This window comes from Zalophus californianus, chromosome 1, assembly GCF_009762305.2.
Source record: "Zalophus californianus isolate mZalCal1 chromosome 1, mZalCal1.pri.v2, whole genome shotgun sequence".
Taxonomy (NCBI): Eukaryota; Metazoa; Chordata; class Mammalia; order Carnivora; family Otariidae; genus Zalophus; species Zalophus californianus.
Window position 1 is genome coordinate 101444982 of NC_045595.1, and position 26129 is coordinate 101471110.

The 26129-nt window shown below is 39.3% G+C and overlaps 1 protein-coding gene across 2 annotated transcripts in view; it reads right to left on the bottom strand.

Annotated features, from left to right (window-relative positions):
• Positions 1 to 25266, bottom strand: part of PLOD2 (procollagen-lysine,2-oxoglutarate 5-dioxygenase 2) — a 95588-nt gene extending 70322 nt beyond the window's left edge. For both annotated transcript variants that reach the window (XM_027586477.1, XM_027586476.1), the window contains exon 1: positions 24940 to 25266. In XM_027586477.1, the coding sequence (XP_027442278.1) occupies positions 24940 to 25048 (109 nt within the window). In that variant the 5' untranslated portion in view covers positions 25049 to 25266. The remainder of the gene's footprint in view (positions 1 to 24939) is intronic.
• Between the last annotated feature and the right edge of the window lie 863 nt (positions 25267 to 26129).

The window sequence follows — 26129 nt, forward strand, 5'->3', positions numbered from 1 at the left end:
ACAGGCACCAGAGTGGGCAGAACAGACTAAGCAAGAAAGAAAATGAGATGAGGTCAAAAGTCAGAATAAATAGATTGTGCAGGGCCTAGGAGGTCATTGTAAAGATTTGCCTTTTCTCCAAATGCAATAGGAAGCTATTAGAGGATTTTGAGTGAAAGGATGATGTAACAGTGGCTAACTACTACTATTACTACTACTACTACTACTAAGAGCAGTGTCTACTATGTAGATACTATTAACTAATCTAATCTAAGTACTACAGTGTGATATAATGATTGGTCAGAAATATATATTTGGTCATTCCAATGACCAAAACATATTTCTCAGATATAATTTGGTCTTCATCCATAGTTCCTAAAAATGCCTCAGAGCCATAAAGGTGAAAATGGGTGTCTTGTTATTAATGAAGGGGACTTCTGGACCTCACCCAAGGGTGGGGGTTGGTTGTCAGGAGGACCAACCCCGTGATTATAGGGTTGGAACTTCAGTCATACCTCCTGACCTCTGGGGAGGGGAGAGGGGTTGGAGGTTGAATCAGACAATGCAATCATGACAATGCAATGAAGCTTCCATAAAAATCCAAGAGAACTGGGTTCAAAGAGCCTCTGGGTTGGTAAACACATCGAGATTAAGGGAGAATGGCACATCTGAAGAGGGCATGGAAGTTCTGCATCCTCTCCCCATACCCTGCCTTATGTATCTCCTCCATCTGGATGTTGACACGTATACTTTACTACGTCCTCTAATAAACTAGTATAAGTATTTTAGTGTTTCCCTGAATTCTGTGAGCCATTTTGGCAAATTAAAAGAACCTAAGGAGGAGTTCACTGGAACCTCCAGTCTATAGCCATTTGGTCAGAAGCACATGTAACTTCGCAACGGGTGTCTGAAGTGGGGGGTGGGAGGCAGTCTTACAGGACTGAGCACTTAACCTATGAAATCTGATGCTATCTCCAGAATAGATGGTGTCAGAATTGAGTTGAATTCTCAGATACCCAGCTGGTGTCTGAGAATTGCTAGGTGTTATTGGGGGGGCCCCCCCATAGGCATTGGGTCCAGAAACCTAAAAAGATACAGTTATTCCAATTTTACACTTAAATAAGTAGCCTTAAATTGAACAGACTATAAATGGCAGGACCTAGATTTGAACCCAGACAGCCTGGCTCCAAAGTCTGTGCTCATAACTGCTATACTATACTATGTCCCATAATCAGACTGAAGTTTAACAGGATTACTCTGGTTGCTATGACTGAAAGAAGTCAAGGATAAAATAAGGAAACCTGTTTGGGAGTGTTCACAATAATAATAATCTTGGGTAGAGGCCATGGTGATATGGATCAAGGAGTAGCAGTAAAGAAGATAAAAAGTGATCAGTTTGGATATGTTTTGAAGGTAGATTAAACAAAACTGACTGATAGATTAAATGGGAGATTTGAGAAAAAGGAGTGAAGAACTCCAGATTGTTTAAGAAGACTAACCTTAAAAGATTAGCCTGCTGTGTGGATAAAGTGGTAAGAAAATGTTTAAATTAAAAGCCTTTACTGTGCCTTCTAGATAATAAAAATATCTAACTGCCATATTCCTCCCTATCCTGAAGGGGATACAGTCCCTATAACTTCCCTATAACTTTTCCTTGTCATTTGTTTGCTCCTGAAGGAATTATAGACACCAACTATTAGACAACCTAAATGTAGATTGTTTTGTTATAATGCACAGAACAGGATAATGACTGAGCTCATCCTAAAATGTAAGAGGTTTTTTTAAAAAAAAACCTATTTTAGAATAAGCAAGGCATAGCTGCACATTCCTGTATAAATGTCATCACTTTGAGTCATTAGTAAGAAATGTGTTACAAGGATTAGAACACGTACATTGAAAAGCAGCTGGGGAAAAGAAGTATCAGCTGTTGGCAAAGAGCACTGTTGGAGGATGGTCACTGTGAAAAAGCTGATCTCTCCCTCCCTCTCTTTCCCTGTCTCTTGTACAATCATATTCTATTAATACCTAGCTGCAACACATTAGAAATGAATGGTTCAACTCGTTCTTCAAAAAGAAGAAAAACATAGCAATGCATTAAGTAGTCATAAACAAGATGCATATTTAAAACAGATGTTTATAAAATAGCTCCCTTTTGAATGCAGTCTAATCTCAGCAGTATCAATCCATTCAGGGCAGGATGCTCTCAGGTACTGGGTCAGGTTGTATCTGAATGAGTCAGCATTTCAGTCAGAGAACTTCTGTAATAGGAATGAAAATCCCCTGGTTGGAAAGCTTGGCCAGTGTCACATGGGACCCACTGATGTGAGGAGTCCCCCAAAATCCAAACTCCCAAGAGTAAAACAAGGAGACATTCCCACTGCTGAAAGGGTTCTGACATTAGTCATCAGAGAACAGCTCCCCAGTCTGACTTCACTGTGACCTAGAAGCAGGGGTAAGCATTCAGTATTTCTTAGTACTGAACACCTCTCCAGCACTCCTCACTTGCTCTTAATTCTGGAATTTCTCAAAGTAGAGAAAACTCACATTGATTTCATAAGTTGGTATATTGTTTATATCAGATATTCCAGATTAAGCTACACTATTCATGTGTCATTTTCCAGAAATATACAATATGGCTTAAAATAAAAATAGAAAATATTTTCTCAAAGTCACAAATGACTCTGTTAGCGTTTTTGGTCATTTAGCATTCCAGTCAGTTAAACCATGGAGACTTTGATCTTCCTCTAAACACTTAACAGGAATCATTCTATAAAATTCTCTAATTAAGCAGAGAATACTAAATATAATCTCTTCCTGATGTTTCATGATCATTCCTTACAATATCTTCCCATGATACAGGAATTCCCCAAAACACATCTAATTCTATACAGCTATTTATCCCCATAATAAGTTTCTTTTAAAGATTTTATTTACTTATTTGCCAGAGAGAGAGCACAAGCAGGGAGAGTGGCAGGCAGAGGGAGAAACAGGCTCCCCTCTGAGCGAGGAGCCTGATGTGGGACTCAATTCCAAGACCCTGGGATCATGACCTGAGCTGAAGGCAGGTGCTTAACCGACTGAGCCACCCAGGCATCCCTCCCCATAATAAGTTTTTCACATGCTATTTCTTACCTTTAACTTCTTGGTCTCCATTTTGATGTCTGAATATCAGTATGCCTGCTTCTATCAACAACACAATATGTTTCTCCAGTTACTGCCCCCTTATAATTTTTATAACATATTATGTCCTGAGAGATAGAAAACTCATTTGTCCATACTATGTATTAAATAAAGTCAATAAATGGTTTTTCTATCTTTAATTATCAGTAATATAGACAGCTGGATGTTTAGATTATGTCCAAAATGAAAATACAGTTAACTATATTAAAATTAAAATTTCTGTATTTCACAATGTTTATCAAGTGATCACTACCACTTGAAGTCTTAGAGATGTATCTTGCAACTTACTTAAACTGTATAAACTCCCCAAATGTGGTTACAAAATAGTATCTAACATTAGGAAGGTTCAGGTTTTTATTGAAAAAAAGTCATGCTGACCTAAAACATCCTCAAGCTGAAGCAGTGAAAAATATCTCAGGCTTCCATGGTATTTGGTGAAAATTTGTGTTGCTTTGATAATTATTAGAATGGCCTGGAAAAAATTCAAAATTCCTTCTGGGGAAAAAAAATGCACAACCATACACGCACACACCCTACCTAAAAACTCTTCTGCCAAAATAAAACAAGCAGTATTTGAAGAGAGGAGAACCCTCTAGACATAAACTCCATTCTCTTCTTTCTTTAGGATAGTAATTTTGGACCTGGTGTGCGTAATGCAAAAACACCTAAAGATCTTTAAACAAACAAACAAACAAACAACAAAAACTGATGCCCCAACCCACCTCACACCAATTAATCATCAGTATCTCTGGATTATTCTTATTTCCCTTTTCAGAGAGGTAGATCACTGTGGTCAGAGAGAAACCCTCGTTCACCAAAGGAATACCACATAGGCAGGGGCACTTGGAAATTTCAGCCTGTGATAGGGGAAAAGAGTCGCAGCCTCAGCAGAAGTTTATATTCCTGAACTACAGATCTAAACCTTGACTGCCCTCTACCTTTGAGCCCTGCAAATAATCATCAATGGCTTTCATCTTCATTCCTTCAACAAATAGTTATTGATGGGTCTCTGTGAACTAGGCCCCTGTGTGCTAAATGTTAGAGATAAAAGCAAATACCAGAATTTAAGACAATGTAAACTTTAAGAGCTGTGTTCCCAACTCCTAGTTGACACATAGTAGGCATTCAGTAAATATTCTTGGAAAAATCAATCACTGCCTTCATGGATTTTACAATATAATAGGGAGTGGAGTGGCAGATAGTAAGAAGATAATTGCATTACTAAGTATAAGTGGAAATTTTGGTAAATGTTAAGAATGAATTCAAAGCAAGAATGAGAGGAGAGATTTTAATAAAGGAAACTGTTTTAAATTGGGGGGTTAGGGAAGAACTCAGGAATTCACACTGAAGCTGAGACCTGGAGGAAAGATGAGTTCAGGTGAAAAAAGGTACTGTTTGTATAGGGAGTGGAATTGAATATAATCTAGCAATTTTGACATCGCAGGGGTCCCCTCTTTAAAAGCCAGCTATTCAGGATTTTTTATTTCTGTTCCTAGAGGGTTAGAGGAGTTGTAACAATGTCTCTTACTATATCATTTACCAAATGTACTGTGGGAAAAGTGATTACCAAGATACAACTTAACACAATAAGAAAACATCCTGTTGAAAGTAACAATAAATAAACCACAACTGCAGCTACTACCTACTATTTAATTTCCTTCATTAAAAGCAACTAATTTTTCTAAACAAATTTTTGTCACCTAAATCAACGTGCATATGGTATTTTCTTTTTCTCTGTAAATAGAAAATTATGCAATCCAACAAGTTTCCTTGTTTGATTCAATTAGCAAAAAAGTTTACCACCAAATTCACTGTCTAGATGTATCAAACTAGTCCCTCCAGACATTTCTTTCTACTGTTTTTTCTCTTCTCTTTGCTTATTCGTTTTCAGTGTCTTTTTCTAGTTTTTATCCCTCCATCTCCTTTCAGAAAACTAACAGTGGCACATATCAGAAGCACTGGGGACCTTTTTCCAACTACAGGGTAAGTTGCATGTGTTATGCGAAGGATAGTCAGTGAAAATACTGCAAAATCCAAACCTCTTCTACTACACTATTAATTTTCCCATTGAACTGAATGGAAAGCAGGCTGAGGGGAGTATTTTCCAGGAACATACATCTCCTTCCTAGTGCTTGCCTTTAAACATATTAAGCATGATAAGTAACAAACAATAACAGCTGAATTCAAATAAAGCTTTTTAATTAATACATTGCATCAAATTACAAGAGAAAAGCACTATCAGCACATTCCAATCTCTGATCAAATCAAATGCACTAATGCCTTGGTGCAACCCACAGCTGACTCAGCCCTGAAGCAGCACTGACTGATCTTACAGTCATGAAACCAGAGCTTCCCCCCATTTGTTCCCATCTTCCTTGTTTTGGTTATATGGTATTTCCATAAACTTAAAAATCTGCTGCAAGCTGCTCTGTAATTTTTCAGCACTTTAACTATCATTTTTGCAGAGTGCTCCCTCCCAAACTCACAGTTCAGTGAATCATAGCAGCTGTTCTGGCCTTCCTCCTAGAGTTTAACACTCTCACTTCGCTTACAAAATTTCTCTTGTAGGGGGTCTGTTTTTCAGTACCAGCACTTTACCAAATAAACATTTGGATAACAGTATTATAGACACAAAACAGACTGTAAATTTCAGTAATGGTGATTATTAAAATAACTGTATAAAATAGTTACCAAAATTCCTCAAGGAAGTTCCAATCCACAAATCTCACAAAAGTGAGAAATAAGAATGGCAGCTAGACTATATTACTGACACAAATTTAGGCAAATTTAAACTTTTTTTCTAGTTTTGAGAAATAATTGACATACATCATTGTGTATGTTTAAGGTGTGCGGCATGATGGTTTGATTTACATATACAGTACTGTCGTCGCCATCTCCCCCTGGCTTATTGGTGGGGGATATGTATCAACACTCCCGGACAAATTTAAACTTCTAATATGCGGAACTTTGACTCCTCTGTTCTGCTCACATTCCCCATCCAATCTATCTGCAAATTCTAGCAGCACTACAGAATCCAGCCTTACCTGTGAGTGGTCTAAATCTCCGTGAGTGGTCTAAATCTGGGCACCATCATTGCTTCTCTGGACTACCAAAATAGCTTCCAGAAGGATCTCCCTGCATTTATCCCTGCCCACTTCAACCTATTCCTTCCACTGTCCCTAAAATGATACATCTACAACTCTGTCAGCTGAGGGCTTCAGTGTATAGTTGAGCAGTTGTATTCCACAGTCACCTAGCAAAGGGGCTTGTTCTCAATAAAATTCAAACTTCCTACCATAGTTTCCAAGTCCCTAAGTGATCTGGTCCTGTCATTCTGAGCTCCTCTCCCACCACTAGCCCCTCCCTGCCCCTGCTGCCGGCACATGGGAAAACCTGCTAACCCAGGGACACATCAGGCACATTCTAAGGCATTGGTACTTGTGATTCCTGCTGCCTATAATGTCCTTCTCCCAGCAACAAGTCCTCCCTTCATGTCTGGTCTGTAACCAATATGAAAAGTCCTCTCTGAAAACAGTACCTAAAATGGCATTGCCAACCTCAGCACTCTTGGCCCTCATCCCATTTTATTTTTCTTTGTGATACTTATATCTACCTAGTACATCTGTTTATGGTCCTTTCTTACTCCACGAGAATGTATACTTCATTGATACGAAGATGCAACTCACAGAAGAAACAACAGGGACAATAAAATGCTTTTATTTTGACAAGGAAAGAAAGAAATCATTATAAATTTGAGAATCAAACTCTTATTTCCCATAAAAACTAGAAGAAAATCTTTTAAAATTAATGCTACTGAGAATTCCACACAACAGACCATTTGGTACCTGCTGGTAGAGATGACAATCCATATAACCTCTGAAAAGCAAACTGATAATATGCAACAAGAGATAAAACAGTTCATATCCTTTGATTTCAAAATTTTGTTTCTTGGACCTATCTTGTAAAAATGGAAACCAAACACTTTTTCAAGAATATCCCTATAATGTTATTTCTGTTACTACAAAATAGAAAAGAAACCATATATCTAATAATAGAATAATAGTTATACAAATTATGGCATAACCCCACAACAGATATCAAAATGTTACTTAAAAATCATGACTTGAACAGTATTTTAAGCCATGAGAAAATACTTACAATGTAGTGTTTTGTGAATATGGTAGAATGTAAAATTATCTCTTTACGCTTTTCGATCTGTGCATGTATCCTGATTTTATAAAGAAAATATATGAAGAAATGTGAACCAAAAAAGGGAAAAATTATCAAAATGTTTTATATTGTTTACTAATGATAGTGGGATTATGGACAAATTTAATTTATTCTTCTTAAATGTCTTCATTTTCATTTATATGTTTACTTTCATTATAACCAAAATATAATTTTTAAATGAAGTTATACCATCTCCATGAAGTCTGTTGTATCTTAGTTCTTACTGACTCCCACTGGTGCTTCAACATGTCTTAGAAAAGATTTGTCACTTTTTACTAGTTTTCAGAATGATTTTCAGATGAAAAACATGTTTAGAAAGGGCTAAACTAACTGCTTACTGGGCACATGCCATCAAAATAAATCCAGATTCACCAAAGATTTTTATCTTCATCAAAATGAAAGCAAAAATTTTTAAGATTTATCATTTTAAACACATGTACTTAAAACCAAAAAGCTAAAATTTCCATGGCAGCATATTAAACCTGTATTAGCACTTATTAATCTAACCCATCCATTTCCAACCTAGTTTTGTTTATTTGTTCATTTTAACATTGAAGTGTATGTACTTGTCCTCTGGAGTTGTCAAAAATTATCAAAAATAAACAAAACACATGTAATTAAAAATAAATAAATGCCATGTGTAGTTGGCGAAGAGCTTAGAGCCTAGAGAAGTAAAATGAAGCACTGTATGTCCCAACTCCAATAAATTTGAGGAAGCCCAACATTCTAACTATAATTCAAGATTGTCCTGTAGATTTTGCTCAGCAGAAGTTTCAGCCACAAGCTTATTTTTTGTTTCTGCAATGGGCAAAGAAACTATAAAAGTTTTTTAAAAATTACATGAAAACCAAACTTTCAAATAAAAATCATTAAATCTGTAATTGTGAAGTATAGTTATGGTGATCCAAAAGTTTTCTCCTGTACTGTTGCTTTCATAAATACTTAAGAAGTGGAGTCTAATTAAATCCTTCCTTCCTAAATAAGCCAGATTTTTTTCCGGTTATCTCTTGACCTTCTCAAATTCCAGAAACCTTAAAAAAGCTCCAGTTGTTTCATCTCTGAAAAGTGACTTTAGTCAGCTATGTAATTACTGAAGACTAATAGGGTGTTGTGTGAGATGAAACACTAGAAAATAAGATGCATGAATAGCTGAAAGTCAAGTAAACACTATAAAATTGTAATTAGAGATAAACTGCACTACATTGTCCTCCACATTAAGTTATGATCCACTGGCCTAAAAAAAAAAAAAGAAAAAAGAGGGTAAGGGGAGATAAAATCCTAGACTTAGCTGCCTCTATTTTATAGTTTAATTTCATTTTCCTCATGATTTTCTTCAGCAGTTGTTCTTAAAACTTGAGAAAGTATTCAAAGATCTTAGAATTTTATAATAGACCTTCATGTGAGTGAGTAGAGCATAATGTTTTATGTAATGCTGACCCCATACTTGGATCCCCACTGTCAAAAAGACATAAAATTCTGAAATTGAATTGTCAACCTTCAAGAACAATACTGAAAAAAAGTCATACAAAAATAAATGTTAAAGCTATATTCCTCCAACTCCTTTGGAGCCAAACTTCTAGATAAAAATTATGGACCATCTTTCAGATTCACGTCTATGAGATGTAGAAAACAGATGGTCTTCTCCCCTCGACTACTGGCTGTTTCTCCTGGGAAGCATGTTTCAACAAGATGTGGAGTTATCTACATTAGTGTTCTAGTCTTCCATTTTGTGTGGGAAGAGGAAAGGGAGAAAATGAAGGAGACAGGGAGGGAGACACACAGACAGACAGACATGTGGCAGCGGAAGTAGTGGAATTCTGCTTTCTAAAGTCTAGTCACCAACTTCAGGTGAGTAAGGAGTCAGTGGACACAGCTTCCTGATCCCTGAATTATATTTACGGCAGCATATTCATAACTCAATAGACCTACCCCCCAACTATAATCAAGGTAGTAACTTCCTACTTTGGTCAGCTGCTCTGCTGTCTTAGGTGTCAAGGCTGAAGGCTCAGCCTAAAGCCTGCCCTTCCAGGCTTTCCCACAATTGGGTAAGCCCATATCTACTATTGCTAAATCCCTTTCTGCTCCAAATATCTAAAGTGGCTTCCCTTTTCTGAATGGAACTCTGACAGACATAGGTGCCTACCCCTCTCAGTAGTTGTGACTGAGGTGAGCCATGGGTTATCAGACCCCTCCGTAGGATCCACAAAGAAACTTCCAGAGGCATGCAGTTCTAAGGCATAGCAATTCACAGACTTGGTACCCCAGTAAGAGATACGGTCTCTGTCCTCTTGCAGGTAAATCCAGCTGAGAAAATGAAGTTAATTCACGTGAAAAGACTGAGAATAATATATTAAGTACTTAATTAAGTAACAGATTATATATTAGCATGGGGGGGAGACAAAGAACCAGGAGACACCTTGAATATGTCACTTAATACCTCTAGATACAGTTACTTGGATTAGAGAAGCAGGAGGTAGTAAGGGGAAATATTAAAATCAGTCCTCTTTAAGAAAGTTCCCAGTTCTAATAAAATGATTTTTGGAGAATACTGTGATAAGGCGACATCAAAGACAGCTTCATGAATGGGAAAGATGGAGGTCTTAAAAAAGACAAGTGGGATTCTGAGAGTGGGAAGGAACTGGAAAAACAGATATGACTTAAGGAAGGTGAAAAAGCATGATACCTTCACTGGACAGCGAGGAGTCCAGTATGAATACAGAGTGAAAACGGGGAAATAATAGATACACTTGAAAATAGGGAAGGCACTGGAAGCTTCTGAACAGGGCAATGAAATTAGAGATTAGAAGAATTTGGAGCCAGCTGGTTCTTTCTTGTGGGGGCTGTGCTGTGCACTGTAGGATGTTTGAGCAGCATCCCTGGCCTCCACCCACAGGATGCCCGTAGCACCCACCACTCATGACAGTCAAAAACGTCTCCAAATATCTCCTGGGCCGGGGGCAAAATCACTCCTGGTTAAGAGCTACTGGACTCCAGAAAGATTAGTGTGGAAAGATGAGATAAGAGTAATCATTTAACAAGCAATTATAACTATCTCATTCTGTGATGTGTGCCCAGATCAGGAGTTGCACACACACATTAGCGCAGAGGCCAGGTGGGAGCTGTGGTGAACACAGGTACACAAGCACCATCCCAAGGAGCACCAACCCTCGGCATTGACCAGCTGTTGTTGCCATGGGAAGGCAAATCCTTTCTTTCTTCCCCACCTCCCCTTCCAAGAGAAGTAAATTCCAGATTTTTAAGTAAAATTTCCTGATTTTAAAAATATAGGACTTAGTTCAAGTTTTCTGGAAAACAATAAACAGGCTGGGTTTAACCCTCAAGCGATCCAAGATCTGCAGCCTGGACTAAGGTGATGATAGCTTGGAGGGCATTCAGGAGGAGAAATTAATGGATCCTGATCAAACAAACCCACTGTAAAAAGACAGTTTTGAGAAAAGGTGGAAAAGTGAACTTCAATAAGCATTAGATGACATGAAGGAATTACTACTGACTGTGATAATGGTATTATGTTAAAAAAAGACTCATCTGTTTGAGATATTTAATTATATGTTATATATAGATATGTTTTCCATTATAGATGAAACGAAAAAAGAGAGAAAGTAATGAGTGGAATTCAACACATTTGAATATCAAGAATAAATCAGAGGAATGAGGAAAAGCGACTTCAAAGATTTGAATTTGAGTAAATAAAGAACATCACCAAAGAGACTGCACCACTAAATTTATTATTTATTTCCTTTGGGTTCCCCTGGAAAAAAATTGTCTTTAAATCTTAACTTGTTAAAACTTATTTTCTAGAATTTATTGACAGCCTATACTTTTCTCCCATTACCAATCAGAATACGAGAATTAATTCTAACCAACTGAGCCACCCAGGCACGACGAGAATTAATTCTATACAATAATTCTAGGTTCCACTTTAGAATAATGTTAATCAGAATTCTGTTTAAAATAATACTTAGTAGCACTTACTGGGCAATTTCTGTTCCCAGACCCTGTGCTAAGGCTTTTACTGGCATTGTCACATGTAATCCTCAAATCAACCCTAGGTGACAATTATCATTATAAAGAAACTATGATACAGAGATCTTAAGTAACTTGTTCCAAGGATAATCAGCAAATGAGTGGTAGAGAAGAGATTTAAATTCAAGCTGTCTGATCACAAAACCCTATCCCCTTAACCATTACACTGTCTCCCACAGGGCAACTTTCATAATTAGCAGGCAAGCAGTTAATTAGCATCTGGCCTTAAAATAAATCATGTATCCCAGTGAGCCAGGCAACCCCATTTATACCTTCAATTCACAATTAGTGGTGTCCAACCCCCTTCCTATTTGGTAAACCCTCTTTGGCTATATCTAGAAAGCAAACAACCTCTTCTGTACTGCTTAATGTTTGAAGAGTAAAGTAGCATTTCCCTCAAATTCTTAGTACCATATTCAAAATGAAAGTGGCACCAAGACAGCTTTCCCGATAATTCAAAGCACAACAGACTTGTACCTCAGTTTATCAGAAATACCAAGAGATGTGAGGCACCCTCTGCCACCATGAACATGGCCACGGTTGGCTTCACAGAGTCACAGTACCTATGTTCCTGAACTTCTGCTGATCCCCAAGGCAACCAAATGAAAAGTGAATCCAGTACTGCACACTGCCTCTAGTGCGTGTCCCACTAGGGTTCACGTATGCTGGGCTAGGCTAGGGGCCAGGGCATGGCAAGAACGGCTGAGATATACAACTTATTATGGTTAATATGAAATGCTATACCATCAACTAGCATAATCCAGATAAACAAATTCCTAAGTATGAAAATATGCAAACCATATTGCTGCTTGGTGCATATCCAATTTTACATAAGCAAAATTCCCTTTTGCCAGCATTTGGGGCAGTGGCTTCTAGTTCAGAGTTTTTTTAATTACTTGTCTGAACACATTCAAATCACTTATTTTATAATTTTCTCACATGCTTACATGCAATTTCACCTTCCTTTCTCCACTTACCTTCTACCTTCCACCACCTCTTCACACTGAATAGGATTCACTCTCGAAAGGATTTTCTACAACTCAAATATGCTTGAAGCAAATTCAAGTATGGGCTATTCTGATACTTAAGAAAAATTCATATCTTGCATCTACAAAAAATTAAATCCAGTTACAGAAAAGAAGATGTAACTATCAATTGCAGTCATATCTTAAGTTTGCATGTTTTAAAGTACGCTGCTTAGTTTATCTTTTACCACAACCTGAAAAATCTTACCTCTCTATTCATCCATAAACTGTAGCCCATGATGGCACTGCTGATCCTGGTGCAATAGAGCCATTCCATGACTTGCTATGGAGAAGAGGGGCTTGGCTGTTTAGGGTTTTATACCATATGAAAAAAAAAAAAAACCTTATGCTTACATTTGTGGGATATAAAAATATCAACCACTTTATATTAAATCATAACATAAAGGTTAGTTTATCAGATTTTAAAATAGATCTTTCTTTAACCTAACCTACTCTACAGGAAAAATATCTGCTAATGCTTACTTGCTTATTCAAAAAAATCACAGTTAATCTCCAAAAACAACAGCAAGCCTAAATGGTTCTGTGATTTTTGGTAATCTTACCCTTGAAAAAGCAACAACTGTATATATTTTCAAAATTAAGCCACCCTCTTCCTCCTCCAATTGTTTTATTTGAACTGTTTCCTTCAATTTACATAAAATTCTTCTGCAAACAGTAGGGGGAAAAGCCAAGAAAAGAGAAAAAGCAGTGGGCACCACCATCTCCTCCAAAGATTGGGTCTAAGATAGTACCACTCACAAGATATGTTCCATTCCAGAGGTGCAAACACATGTAGAATAAGTGTTACTGTGACAAAGATCGAGCAGCATATCAAAGAAAATTCCAGATCAAAAGGCATTCCAACTTTCTACTCCATTCTTAAGGCTTAACAGTAATCTCCACGGCTAGAGACACATGCAAACACACAGAGACAGATACTCACACAAATACTTTTCTCCCATAAACTGATTTTCTTTTTATTTACCATGTTTCTAGTTTACTGAATCCAATCATATTTTAAAGATATTTAGTGGATCTAAAAATTAGGTGATTTGATAACTGTTTCGGGAACAATTTGGAAGAGGGCCTCCAATTTTTAAACAGTACATTTCATTTAAAAAAAACCAAAACTTTTTCTAACTTTAAAGAGTTACCAGCATCATTTTTGTTAACCAGTAGGACTTAAATAGTCAAGACTGAAGCAGAAGAATGTAGTTATTTTTTAAAACAGCTTACAGTATTCAAATGTACTGAAGAGTATACGATTCCTTTCAGAAGACAGAAAATAGCTTCATACAAACACCAGACTATTTTCTTTTCTCACATTAAAGCACTTGGAATATTTTTAAATGTAAATTTAATTCCAGTTATTCTTAGATTTACTTTCTTACCTCCAAATCAAAACTTAATTAGGAAAAAAAGCAATATCAAGACCTGTCCAAGTCCAACTCCTGAGAGAATAACGAGAATATTAAAGCACAAAACAAGTTTGTATCTATGCTTCCTTTGGCATAACGAATGTCTTAATAGTAAGTTTCCTTCAGGCCTGTTTTCTGACTCCTGCAGCCTTTGTCTCTACTCCACATCCTGACACTTAGAATTCAAGAGACATCAAATAACAGAGCTATAAAGATCATAAATTACAAAGGAAGTTTGGAGAAGCAAGGTAATTGGCTCAAGGTTGGTGAATGGAAAGGTCAGAACTTAGATCAAAGTTTCCTGATGCCCAGATGTCAGTGCTCTTCCCCATAAGCCAGGTTGCTTCACCTTAAAAGCTTCTTTGATTTGTTCAGTTTTATATACGCATTATTCCTTCTGCATGAATCTTAGAATTTCAGTGTGGAGCAGGAACTGAGCCTGGTGTGTTTTTTGTTTGTTTTGTTTCGTTTTTCTATTTTTCCTTCGCATAAGGCAACACAGAACACAGGCAAGTCACTGAATAAATACTAGAATTAAATTTTGAAATATTAATTGTCATATTCAGAGTATTACACAATGGGAATCATTCTTAGCATACATTTGTATCTAGGAAGTTACAATATGTAAATTACCTCTATAAAAAATGTATTCTGGGAGAACTTTTAAAGTTTAGTTAATTAAATAAACATAGATTTATTAAAGTATGTAGACTCATAAAAGAAAATATAAGTTGCTACTCAAAACTAAGAATTAAAGCAATACCAACAGAGTTATAGGTAAAAAAAAAATGCATAAAAACTTTCACTCACAGAAGAAAACAGACTGCCTAATGGCTAGGGCTATGCTGATGTGTTCCATGAAACTTTAGAGATATCAGGTCGCCCTATGTCTACGGAAAACACAGTCATGTTTCTCCTCTACCTACTCACACACAATACTTCTGATACCAGATGTGTAGATTTTTTTCTCACCCTGGCCAAGTTTCCAAGACCTCCTCCTCTGGTTTGACAATTTACTAGAGCAGCCCATAGAACCCAGAAAAACAGTTTACTATTGCAGGTTTACTACAAAGGATATTTTAGAAGATGCAAATGAACAGCCATATGAAGAGATAAATAGGATGAGATCTGAAAGGATCCCAAGTGTCCCCATTGATTTGGGGTACACCACCCTTCTCGCACATATATGCAGTCACCAACCCAGAAGCTCTCCAAACCCCACACTTCAGGTCTTTTTTGTAGGCATAATCAATTATTAACTTATTTTCTAACCCCTCCCCCTCTTCAGAAAATGAGGTTTAGGGCTGAAAACTTCAAGTGTTTTTTTGTTTTTTTTTTTAAGATTTATTTATTTTAGAGAGAGCACAGGGGAAGGGTCAGAGGGAGAAGGAGAGAGAGAATCTCAAGCAGACTCCCACCAAGAACAGAGCCCCATGTGGGGCTCGATCTCATGACCCCAGATCACAATGTGAGCCGAAATCAAGAGTCTTAACTGACTGAGCCACCCAGGCACCCTGAAAGCTTCAAGAGTCTAATCATGGCTTGATCTTTCTGGTGATCAGCCCCCATTCGAGAGCCCATCATTAGAAGAAAAGATGCTCTTTTCACCCAGGGAATTCTAAGGGATTTAGTAGTTCTATGACAGGTACTCCTATCACTCAAAAATTACAACGGTTTTAGAAGCTCTGTGTCAGGAACCAGGGTCAAAGACCAAATATTAGCAGGAACCAGGGGCAGAGACCAAAATACATATTTCTTATTATTTCACAACCTATTAACACTACAGACTTACAAAGTCCGTGATTTTATGGACTCCAACCCTGGAGAAGAAAGAGTTGTCTGTGTAAAAGAACATGGTAAGAAGAAGTAGAAATGGAATTGAAGAATGGAGAAAGAAAAGCTAAGCCAGGACACAGAACCTAGGAACCCCCCAAAATATGCCAGGTATGCAGGTCTCTAACTAAAGTCAGAATACGGTAAGGACTCAGTCTCTACTTTGTAAGTCTGTTCATTTCTTTGCTTTGGTGGTTTTCCAGTTTGGAGTTTTGTTTTGTTTTGCCCTTGGTTACCTAGTAAAGTCACTGTTTAAAAAATTCCAACCCTGTTTAAACTAAACTAAGAAGAAAAGGAGAATTGTCCTTCTCTAGATGTGGCTGACAAGAATTTCAGAGGGTCTAGACAAGCAGAGCACTCTGGTCACAGTGGTGGTGCCAGATGGAGGCCAAGGAAAGACTTAGCATGGCTAGAGCAGGAGAGGGAGTACCTCTGAAGACAAGGGGCCTCAGAGCTGGCTTGGGCATGACTGGAAAATCCCATCAAAGGACCAGTTTGCTCACTGCATAACAGCTCTGTGAGACTTCCCTAGATGATTGAATTAGGAAGGTCATTTTAGTCTGCCTGCAAAATGTTTGCCAGTTTCTTTTCTCTTTTTTTAAGAAATGATTTAAGTTCAATATTTGCTGATTTTTTTTTTTTTTTTTTTTTTTTTTGATGTTGAAATAGCTGCTGGTCTTTATCATCCTGACAGAACCAGGAAGGAAAGGATTAAATGTTTAAAGAACCGGTCGGAGAATGTATTTAAAATATCTAAAAGTAACTGGCTTCCTTCTTAGCACTGTGTGTAGTACCTATAAGTAATTAGCACCCTAAGGCACCATGAAAGTTGTGGCTTCAAACCAGTCACTAGTCAATGACAGAGCCTTGCTAATGGGACAATGGCCCTGACCGAGACTCTGTGTCCACTGGAATTAAGGGGTATAGCTGGAGTTTCTCCTGAACAATGCCCAGAATCAGGAATCTGAAACTGCCGGGATTGCACATACATCTTCCACTTGCGCTGTGGGGACCGGAGGGTGAAGCTGGGTGGCCTGACGCATATTCAACTTAGTGTACTTGTGTCTGGGACTGACCGCAGATGGTGGTGAAAGAGATAAAAATTGCATGTGCTTGGAAGTTCCTTCAGGCCGTAAGAACCTTTCCTTTGTGATGTCCACAGCATAGAGAAGCAGAACCACATCAGCATTTAAATCAGAGGAAAACCCTCTCTCTTTCTCTTTGGAAGGAACTTTAAAACAGACTAACAGAGGGGCACCTGGGTGGCTCAGATGGTTCAGGGTCTGCCTTCAGCCCAGGTCATGATCCCAGGGTCCTGGAATGGAACCCCGTATGGGGCTCCTGGCTCAGCGGGGAGCCTGCTTCTCTCTCTCTGTCTCTCTCTGTATGTCTGTGTCTCAAATGAATAAATAAAATCTTTAAAAAAATAAAAATAAATAAAACAGACTAACAGTAACTAGAAAATAAATAGGAGAATTCCTTCTACTTTAAAAAAATAAAAATAAATAAATAAAACAGACTAACAGTAACTAGAAAATAAATAGGAGAATTCCTTCTACACGTTTGAGAATGTAATCCTAAAGAAAATGCATAGATGACCAGTAAATGTGATACACACTGGGATGTCCTGTGCACCCAAAATAATGAAAGCAATTATTAAAATCAACATAACAATCAATATAACAAGTGATATTTAGAAACTGACGCATTTTAGAAACTTAAACATATTTGTTAGAAACACTTTTCCTGACCATTGCCCTCATTTAGCCCCTCACTTTAACTGTATGTTCACCAAAACTCTTATTAGTGTTAAAATTAAGTTTTATATATTTGTATACTTATTATAGAGTATATGTAGAGAATATATTTTTGCATTTTCTTTGAATTGTATTAAAATTAAAATGTGGTGGGCTCTTTTCCCTTCATAGTGAAGACTTTGATTATAAACCCAGTAATTCTCCAGAAATATGAGCCTTCAGCCTAAGGGGAGAAGATACTCAGATGTAGTAGACCCTGCCATTCCATCTTAATAATGACTGGAGTGCTCCCATCACTCAGAAATATGCAAAGAAACTGGCTGATACTCCCTCGTAAGAAGAGTAAAATTCAAAAGAACAGTAAAAGAAAATATTTCAGTGTTGATCTTAAATGAGAGCAAAGACTATCTACTACTTACTGTTTAAAGCTTTTCCCTTGTTAGACAAAATTTAATTCTAAACCTATACAAACTAAACTTTAAACCAAATTTCTTTGTGTTCTCTCTCATTCTCTCTCTCAAAGAAAATAAATAAAATCTAAAAAAAACCAAATTTCTTATAGAAGAGAAATAGTAAAGTATATTTCTTTACTAACAAATTAAGCTTTTTCTCACTTAATCACATCTCCTTTAAGATATAAATTTAAGGAACGCCTGGGTGGCTCAGTCGGTTAAGCATCTGCCTTTGGCTCAGGTCATGATCCCAGGCTCCTAGGATACAGCCCACATCAGGCTCCCTGCTCAGCAGGGGAGCCTGCTTCTCCCTCTCCCTCTGCTCCCGCTCCTGTGCTCTCTCTCTCGCTCACTCTGTCTCTCAAATAAATAAATATTTTTTTAAAAAAGATATAAATTTAAGGGAAAAGATATATACGTATTTCAATAGGAATAAAAAGTGATTGTTATTTTCCCAAAACTGCTACAGTATGCTCCTAATACAATTTAAGACCTGAAAAATACTTGAGTCAATTCAGCAACTAAGTATATGAATGCACTACCCTGAATTAGTTTTTTTTTTTAAAGATTTTATTTACTTATTTGAGAGAGAGAGAATGAGAGACAGCACGAGAGGGAAGAGGGTCAGAGGGTCAGAGGAAGAAGCAGACTCCCTGCCGAGCAGGGAGCCCGATGCGGGTATTGATCCCGGGACTCCAGGATCATGACCTGAGCCGAAGGCAGTCTTTTAACCAACTGAGCCACCCAGGCCCCCCTGAATTAGTTTTTTTAATAAAGAGATTTATATTTAAAAATTAAGTAAAATTATTAACAGAAGTCAATTTCCCACTTTTAACATACAAAAGAAAATATGTAATAGAAATCTTTCCTCTGTGTATAAAAATAACATACCTCCACTCTTTGAATTTTGTTTTAAAAGGGCACCTGAGTGGCTCAGTTGGTTAAGCGACTGCCTTCAGCTCAGGTCATGATCCTGGAGTCCCTGGATCGAGTCCCACATCGGGTTCCCTGCTCAGCAGGGAGTCTGCTTCTCCCTCTGACCCTTCCCCCTCTTGAGCTCTCTCCCTCAAATAAATAAATAAAATCTTAAAAAAAAGAAAGTTATCCTGAGTGGGAGATGTTGAAAAGTTGTTTTTTAATTATAAACAACAGTTTTTGAAGAGGCATTATTTTTAAGATTTTATTTATTTATTTGAGAGAGAGATCAAGAAAGCACAAGCAGGGAGAGCAGCAGAGGGAGAGGAGGAGGGAGAAGCAGGCTCCCCGTTGAACAGGGAGCCCGATGCGGGGCTTGATCCCAGGACCCTGAGATCATGACCTGAGCAGAAGGCAGACACTTAACTGAATGAGCCACCCAGGCGCCCCTTGAAGGGGCATTCTTATGACATAGTTGATAGGATAGTAATAAATTCTGTACCGCTACACCATCCTAACAGCATTTCCAAACACAGACTGCAACACATAAGCTTTAAGGTAGTAAGAAGTATGTTGATAACAAATCATAACAGACTGTCTATAATTCTACTATTCAGGGTAACTGTTTCTTGGCTAACTATAATCTCAATAGCTCTAAAAATTAGTTCTGTTATTTAAGTTTAACTTAGTGAGGCAAGCACACCACTGCAAATGCAAACTAGTAAAATGTAGAAGAAAAATATGTCACTTTAAAAGCCACCAATTTCTCAGTTTAGCCTAATTTGTAGCAATTGTTGAAGAAAAATAAAAGTACTCACTGATAAATGTGCTAATCATTTCCTCCCAGGAACAGAGCCACAAATTCATAAGCAAGTTTCTAGACCAAATTCTAGAACACCCACAAGCTATGAAGAAGAAACATGCATCTCCTTTCCAATCAGCCGTCAGTGTTTTATTCCTTTTTGATCATGAGTATACTCTTTACATCACAGCACATGTCTAGTTAGCATCAAGTGCCATGTTTAAAAAGATGTAACAGAGAAGCTTTATCTTTGAATTAAAAACACCATAGGAATCACTGGAAAGTCTAAAATGAAAAACAGACTGTTCAAATGCCCGGAATCAGCTGCTACTGTCCAGAATCCTGCTCCTTCCAAGACAGCAGCAGCTCAGCATGAGCCATAGCTTAAATGGGAATGTCATCTCCTAAGGCAAGGATCCACAAAGTTCTTCTGTACAGGGCCAGGTAGTAAGTAATCTATACTTTGCAAGCCACAGTCTTTATGGCAACTATAAGACCCTGCCTTGGAGCACCAAAGTAGCCACAAACAATATGTAAATAAATAAATGTGGCAGTTGGCCAATAAAACTTTATGGACCCTGACTACTGAATTTCATAGAACTTTCACATGTCACGATACACTATTTTTCATTTGATATTTTTCAACCATTTAAAAATGTAAAAACTATTGTTAACTCACCAGTCATACAAAAACAGATAGCTGTGGCCTGCCAGATTTGGCCCACGGGCCACCATTTGCCACTCTGGGCTAGGGCCGTTTTCCTTCAGCCTGTGCCAATCCCTTTCCCCTCCATTTACACAAACCTACAAATATGTGCTTTCCTTTTAGCAAAGCATTCCTTTTACTTCTTTAGGGCTCTGATGCCTAGTCTCTATTTATTTCCCAGAGGTCCCAAAAGTCCAACAGAACAATAAGGAGGTCAGGAAAGACATGGAGCACAGTCTGGAGAAAGGACACAAGCCCCACCTGTGTTGCTTTCCAGCTACATGATCTTCTGCAAGTTACATAACCATTCCAAGGTCTCCACTTCACCATCCATAAAGTTTAAAAAAGAAATAAAAATCATGGTATCCAATCACCTGAGAGTATTTCTGAAGGTGTGACTTTATATTGAATAAAGTAAGTAGAGCAGAAAAATAGAACCTGTAGAGAAGAGTTGCCAAACCACACTTCAGAAACAAGGTCTTGCCAGATATTTCATTGATAAATTGCTAGATCATGGTAGTATATGGGTCCCCAGGTAGAGAAAGGAAGTTCAGTGAATTTAGTTAAAATCCTGGGAAAATGAGCATCCAGCAATCTCACTGACTGGATGCCACTTTTCAAAATTCTACATGTGGGCCAGACACTCAACAAATATGAAAGAATATGAGAATCTCTGTGTTAGAACACAGAAGACACTGTGAGCACAAAAATGAATAACTTAGTCCCTCATTTCAAAGAATCTACAATTTATTAAACATAAAAATCCATCATACAAAGCAGGTATGATCTATATACCAACTGCATTAAAATGTTAGAAAGTGAGCCAAACAAAAGATAGTGGGGGGGGGTGCCTGGGTGGCTCAGTGGGTTCAGCATCTTTGGACTCTTGATTTCAGCTCAGGGGCAGATCTCAGGGTCCTAAGAGGGTCCTTTGTCATCGTCGTCTGGCTCAACGCTCAGCAGGGAGTCTGCTGAGATTCTTTCTCTCCCTCTCCCTTCCCCTCTGCCACTCGCCCCCCTCAAAGAAATAAATCTTAAAAAAAAAAAAAAAGATAGGGGAAGAATTTCCTAGGAGCTAGATTTAACAATGAATAGAACTTTAAGAACAGACAGACACAGAAATTTCAGAGTACTGTACATGTATGTATCTAGAATTGTAGGGTATGTGGATTATCAATTCTACTAGACTGTTCTCCAAAAATGATGTGCTTCTATCAACAGTTTGCGGGTTCCCATCCTTAGAACAGTTGTTATGAACAGAGTTCATTTTTTAAATGCTTTAGTCAACATGATGGGTAGAAAAGGGTATCTCAATTTAATTTTCATTTCCTATCCTCACATTCTCCATAGGTGTTTCATAGGTCCCTTTTTATATTATGAAATAAAAGGCATAGTCTGCTTAAGCATGATGAGTCGTTCTGTGCGGCTGGAGCCCAGGACACAGAAAGTACACAGAGGACAGGCCTCGCTCTCTCCTTTCCAGAGGTTTCTCCAGGACCTTGGTCTTTTCCTCTCCACCCCAAAAATTGCCAGTTTGCTTCAGCAGATGGGACAAACCTTTCCTTTCCTCCCTGAATGTGCCAGAGTAAATTAAAGAGTTCATATATGAACATGGTTGAAAAATACTGGTCTTGACAGAAATATCTGAAACCATTTCCTCCATTTTTGCCCAAAACTTGGTTTCTGCCCAATTTAGATCATGGAATAGTCAAGGCACCTTAGAAAACATACAGAAATTTTTATCCAAGCCTGGACACCTGGTTTGTAAATATGAGGCATAAATACATCCACTCTCATCCAGAAGGCAGAAAAGTAGATGAAAGATAAATCAGGGTTTTAATCTGATTTGTGGACACTCATTAGGAGGGTTTTGCCTCAAAAACCCCCACAGGGATAAAATTTTAAGGGAAAATTCCAATAAATAATTCTAGGAGAAAATAATTGTTTTTAACCAAAATCTTATTTAGATTCTTTCCATGCTAAAAAACAAAATGGCAACCAAATAGGAATGCACACAGTACACAGTAAAACCCTCAGTAGGTATAACTAAAAGTGGTATTCTCAACTCTAGTCAACACACAGCATCAAAGAAAGCTAGGAAAAAACATATTCCAAAACTTGATCAATGTGATTCAAATAGCACATTCCCTACTAGAGTGGAAAAATGGAAAATCACTATAAACATTTGCTTTCAAAAAGGAGTTGCTAGTATCATTCCAGTAACATTATAATGCCACATTACCTCAGATACACATTGATTTTTCTAATCCAGGGGTTTTCAACCCTGGGCAATTCTGTCCTTCAGGAGACATTTGGACATTTTTCATTTTGAGACATTTTTCATTCTCACACATGGAGGAGGGTGCTACTGGTATCTAGTGGGTAGGGGCCAAAGATGTTGCTAAACATAGCACAATGCATGGGACAGCCCCACTCCAATAAATAATTATCTGGCTCAAAATGTCAATTGGGCCAAGAAAGCCTGGTCTAATCTATTTCTTCACGGCTACCTGGGACATGGTGACAAACACAGGTGGATAGAAGTGATAAGTACTTTTCTTAAAGACCTCCTATTAAGTGAAACAAGTTAGAGTTCTAAAGTTCACTTGATAGATGGATAAATAAAATTTCCAATTTAGCAATTTTCGGTTGCAATACTTTAGGGAGAAAATGGGACATAGTACATGACTGGCCGTGTTATTGAGCAGTGTATCATCTATATTTATCAGCTCATCACATTCACCTACACAAAAGTTCATAATCAAACTGGCTACTGCTGCCTCCATGTACTACAAATTAATATTTTCCTGCATTTAGGCACTAACTGAATTCTCCATGCCTACCCACCAAGATCGACCAGACCTCAGATTTCAGCAGTGGGTTTTATGTGGTCAGTTTCTGAGGAAAACATTCATATCTAAAATTCCCTTTCCCTTATGTTACAATCCATTAAAACTTTACTGTCCAGCTCTATGAAACTTAAAAGCCAGAGTGGGAAAGCAAGATGATTTTGACTGAAAACCTAAAGGAAGCTACAAAGAGATGCCATCTATAAAAAAAAGCGGGGGGGTTGGTAATGCACTGAAATAAAATATACAGAGCTGAAGAGGTCCCTCTAAAAGTAGCAAAACCCTTCGAGGTTATTTTATTTCCCAGTAAGGTTTCCTTGGGTGTTTCAACAAAGAAAGTCATTTTTCTGGGGACTGTTTTTTTTAATGTCTCCATTTCCAAGTTTGCTGAAGGCATTTACTCGTCTATTTTCTAGGTGTTATACTAAAAGAAAATTTTAAAGTTATGAAAAAACTCAGTTCAAATTTAAAGAAACCACACAGTGTTCAGAAATCCATTGTGAAACCAACACATTTATCTAGAAGAAAGAAAAGCATCATGTAACTGACAAAAATCCATCTACACGCTGAAGTTTTTCAAAGCTAACAAAGCAAGTACTGTTTGGCAGGAATGTAGAAAGATGGGCAATTTAGCCCACTGAAGCCTTCTTAAACACTTAAAGATGAAGACAAAACTACTGCTTAGATGGACTAACTGGGTTCTACACCAAATGTCATCTTCTGACTGTAAACCTGAAATAGAAATGTGTCCTTGTGCTTAAAGTTCCAACAGAAAAACGCCCTATTTACTTACCAAAAGCAAAAGGAGAAAATGATCCTAATTTAAAAAAAGAAACAGTACAGCACAAGGACATTTAAGTACGAGATCTAATTCCAGAGTGTTGAGCATGGAGTAAGAGCACAAAAGCGGAAAACTCCCAAGGATATATCCTGTGCAGCAAACGGGCACTGAAGTATGTTTAGGCAAACATGTGGTGAAACTCTTTAATCTTGGTAAATGTAAGAAGTTTTGTTTTACATGAACTTGGCTGGACTCTTCGCAGCAGTTCCAGCTTCTGAAAACAAGAAATGGCACCAGGCTTAGGAAAAGGGTGGCTAAGGGGAGATATGTGTCCACAGCTTCCCTCCAAATCCCCAAGGAGGAAAGCCGCCGCCTGGAGGTATTGGGTAGCCAGGGAGCCTTACTGAAAACAACCAAGGTTTTGAGCTTTGTTTTTGGCAAAAGGTAGGTGTTACCGGCTGCTTCCCGGGGGCGCTGGAAGGAATGTGTCACCATCAATCAGAAAGTACACTGAGCCCCGTGTTTGGGTCACAGAGGGACTACTGCCTCTTCCAACACGAATAAATCATGCCAATTCCAGGAAAGGAGAAAGGAGAGTTGCCCGAAAGGTGTTGGCGCCCAGTGACCTGCAAGACGAAAAGGAAACCCCAGCTTGTGCTGAAGAAAACTTCGTGCGCTCACAGGTTGCGGTGAACTCCCAGAACCCAGGAGGGCGGGGTCTCCCACACTTTCCCCGAGGACCAGCGCCGCCCGAGCGCAGTTCTGGGGAAGACCTCAGCGGTCCTGAGTCACTCATCTCGGTGGTCCTGGCGAAGGACAGGCTCCCACCTACTTACCTCTGCAGTCCTGGGGAGGGACGGACGCCCCTCCTACTCACCTGGCAAGCCCCGCGCCAAGGGCCGGTGGATGAATGAACTGCCCACCCGGCCGAGCCTCCCGGGACACGGGCAAATCGCGGGAGGGCTCACCTGTGGGGATACTGGAAGGCTTCTCCGAATCTGCACACACGCAGGGATTCCAGAGCTGGAAGACAAGCGCCAGCAGCAACAGCTGCGGCTTCACGGCGCAGCACCCCATCTTCGGCCTCCGGAGAGCCCGCGCCAGCTCCGGCACCCCCACCGCCCAGCAGCGGCGCACTTCTCGCGAGAGCGCGGGGACCCCCGGTCCGCCCGGGGCCGACGACTGCGGGCGGGAGCCGGCGAGCCAAGTGAGCGGAGCGGACCGGCGGCGGGCAGCTGGAGCGGCGGGCGGGAGGGAGAGAGGGAGAGCGGCCGAAATGAGGCCGGCGCGGAGGCGCGGAGGAGCGGGCGCTCCCTGGCGCTGCGGGCAAGTTATAGGCTCCCCGAGGGGGAGGCGACAGGGCGGGCGCGCCCCGGCTATTGGCCGCCAGCTGACCCGCCGCGTCGGTGCGGTCGCCTCCGCTCGCCTTCGCCGGCCCCACGTCTGCGACTGTTTGCTCAACTCCGACCTATTTAAGGAGCTGTCTGCGGCTACGTGTAGAGGCTCACGCAGGGCTTCTTGCTGGAACAGGGGAGCGTGTACTTAAGTTTGGGAGTGGGCCTGGGAGAGTGGGGAGGAGCCGCGGGGAGTCTGGCGGGCGGGCGGTGCTCCCCTCCCCTTCTTCTCTGCTGCCTCAGCACCAGAAGATTCCCAGTAGCCTCAGAGGGTGTGAATTTGCTCTTCTCTGAATTTGGAGACTACTCTCTAATCACAAGTGACTGCAAATCCTCAGCAATCTTCGCTGAAGAGACCTCGCCAGACTCTTGAGTCGTGGAAATGGATCGCCCCCCGCCCCAACCCTTACTCGGGGGGCAAGTTTCTTCACTCCGTAGAAGGAAGGCCCTGCTTTTGTTTTACCCTGTAAACCGAAATTTTTTATTGTCCGGTGAACATTTCTTCCTCTTCTGCCTGTGCCAGGAGAGCCATAGACTCTCTCCAGTAATGGCTTGTAAATACTGCGGAATTGGAGTCCAGCATGTGTAACCTGGGGCTGTGCCTTACAAGATCTTCCTTCAGTCCACATGGAAAATTACTCCCAGAGTTGTCTGAGCGATCACTCAGGTACCTGGCACGTCCTCCCCTGCTTCCAGTTTTGACTCATGTCTAAGCAAATGCCCTTTTTCTGTACTACATCTCATCACATTTTAGCTAGCCCAGT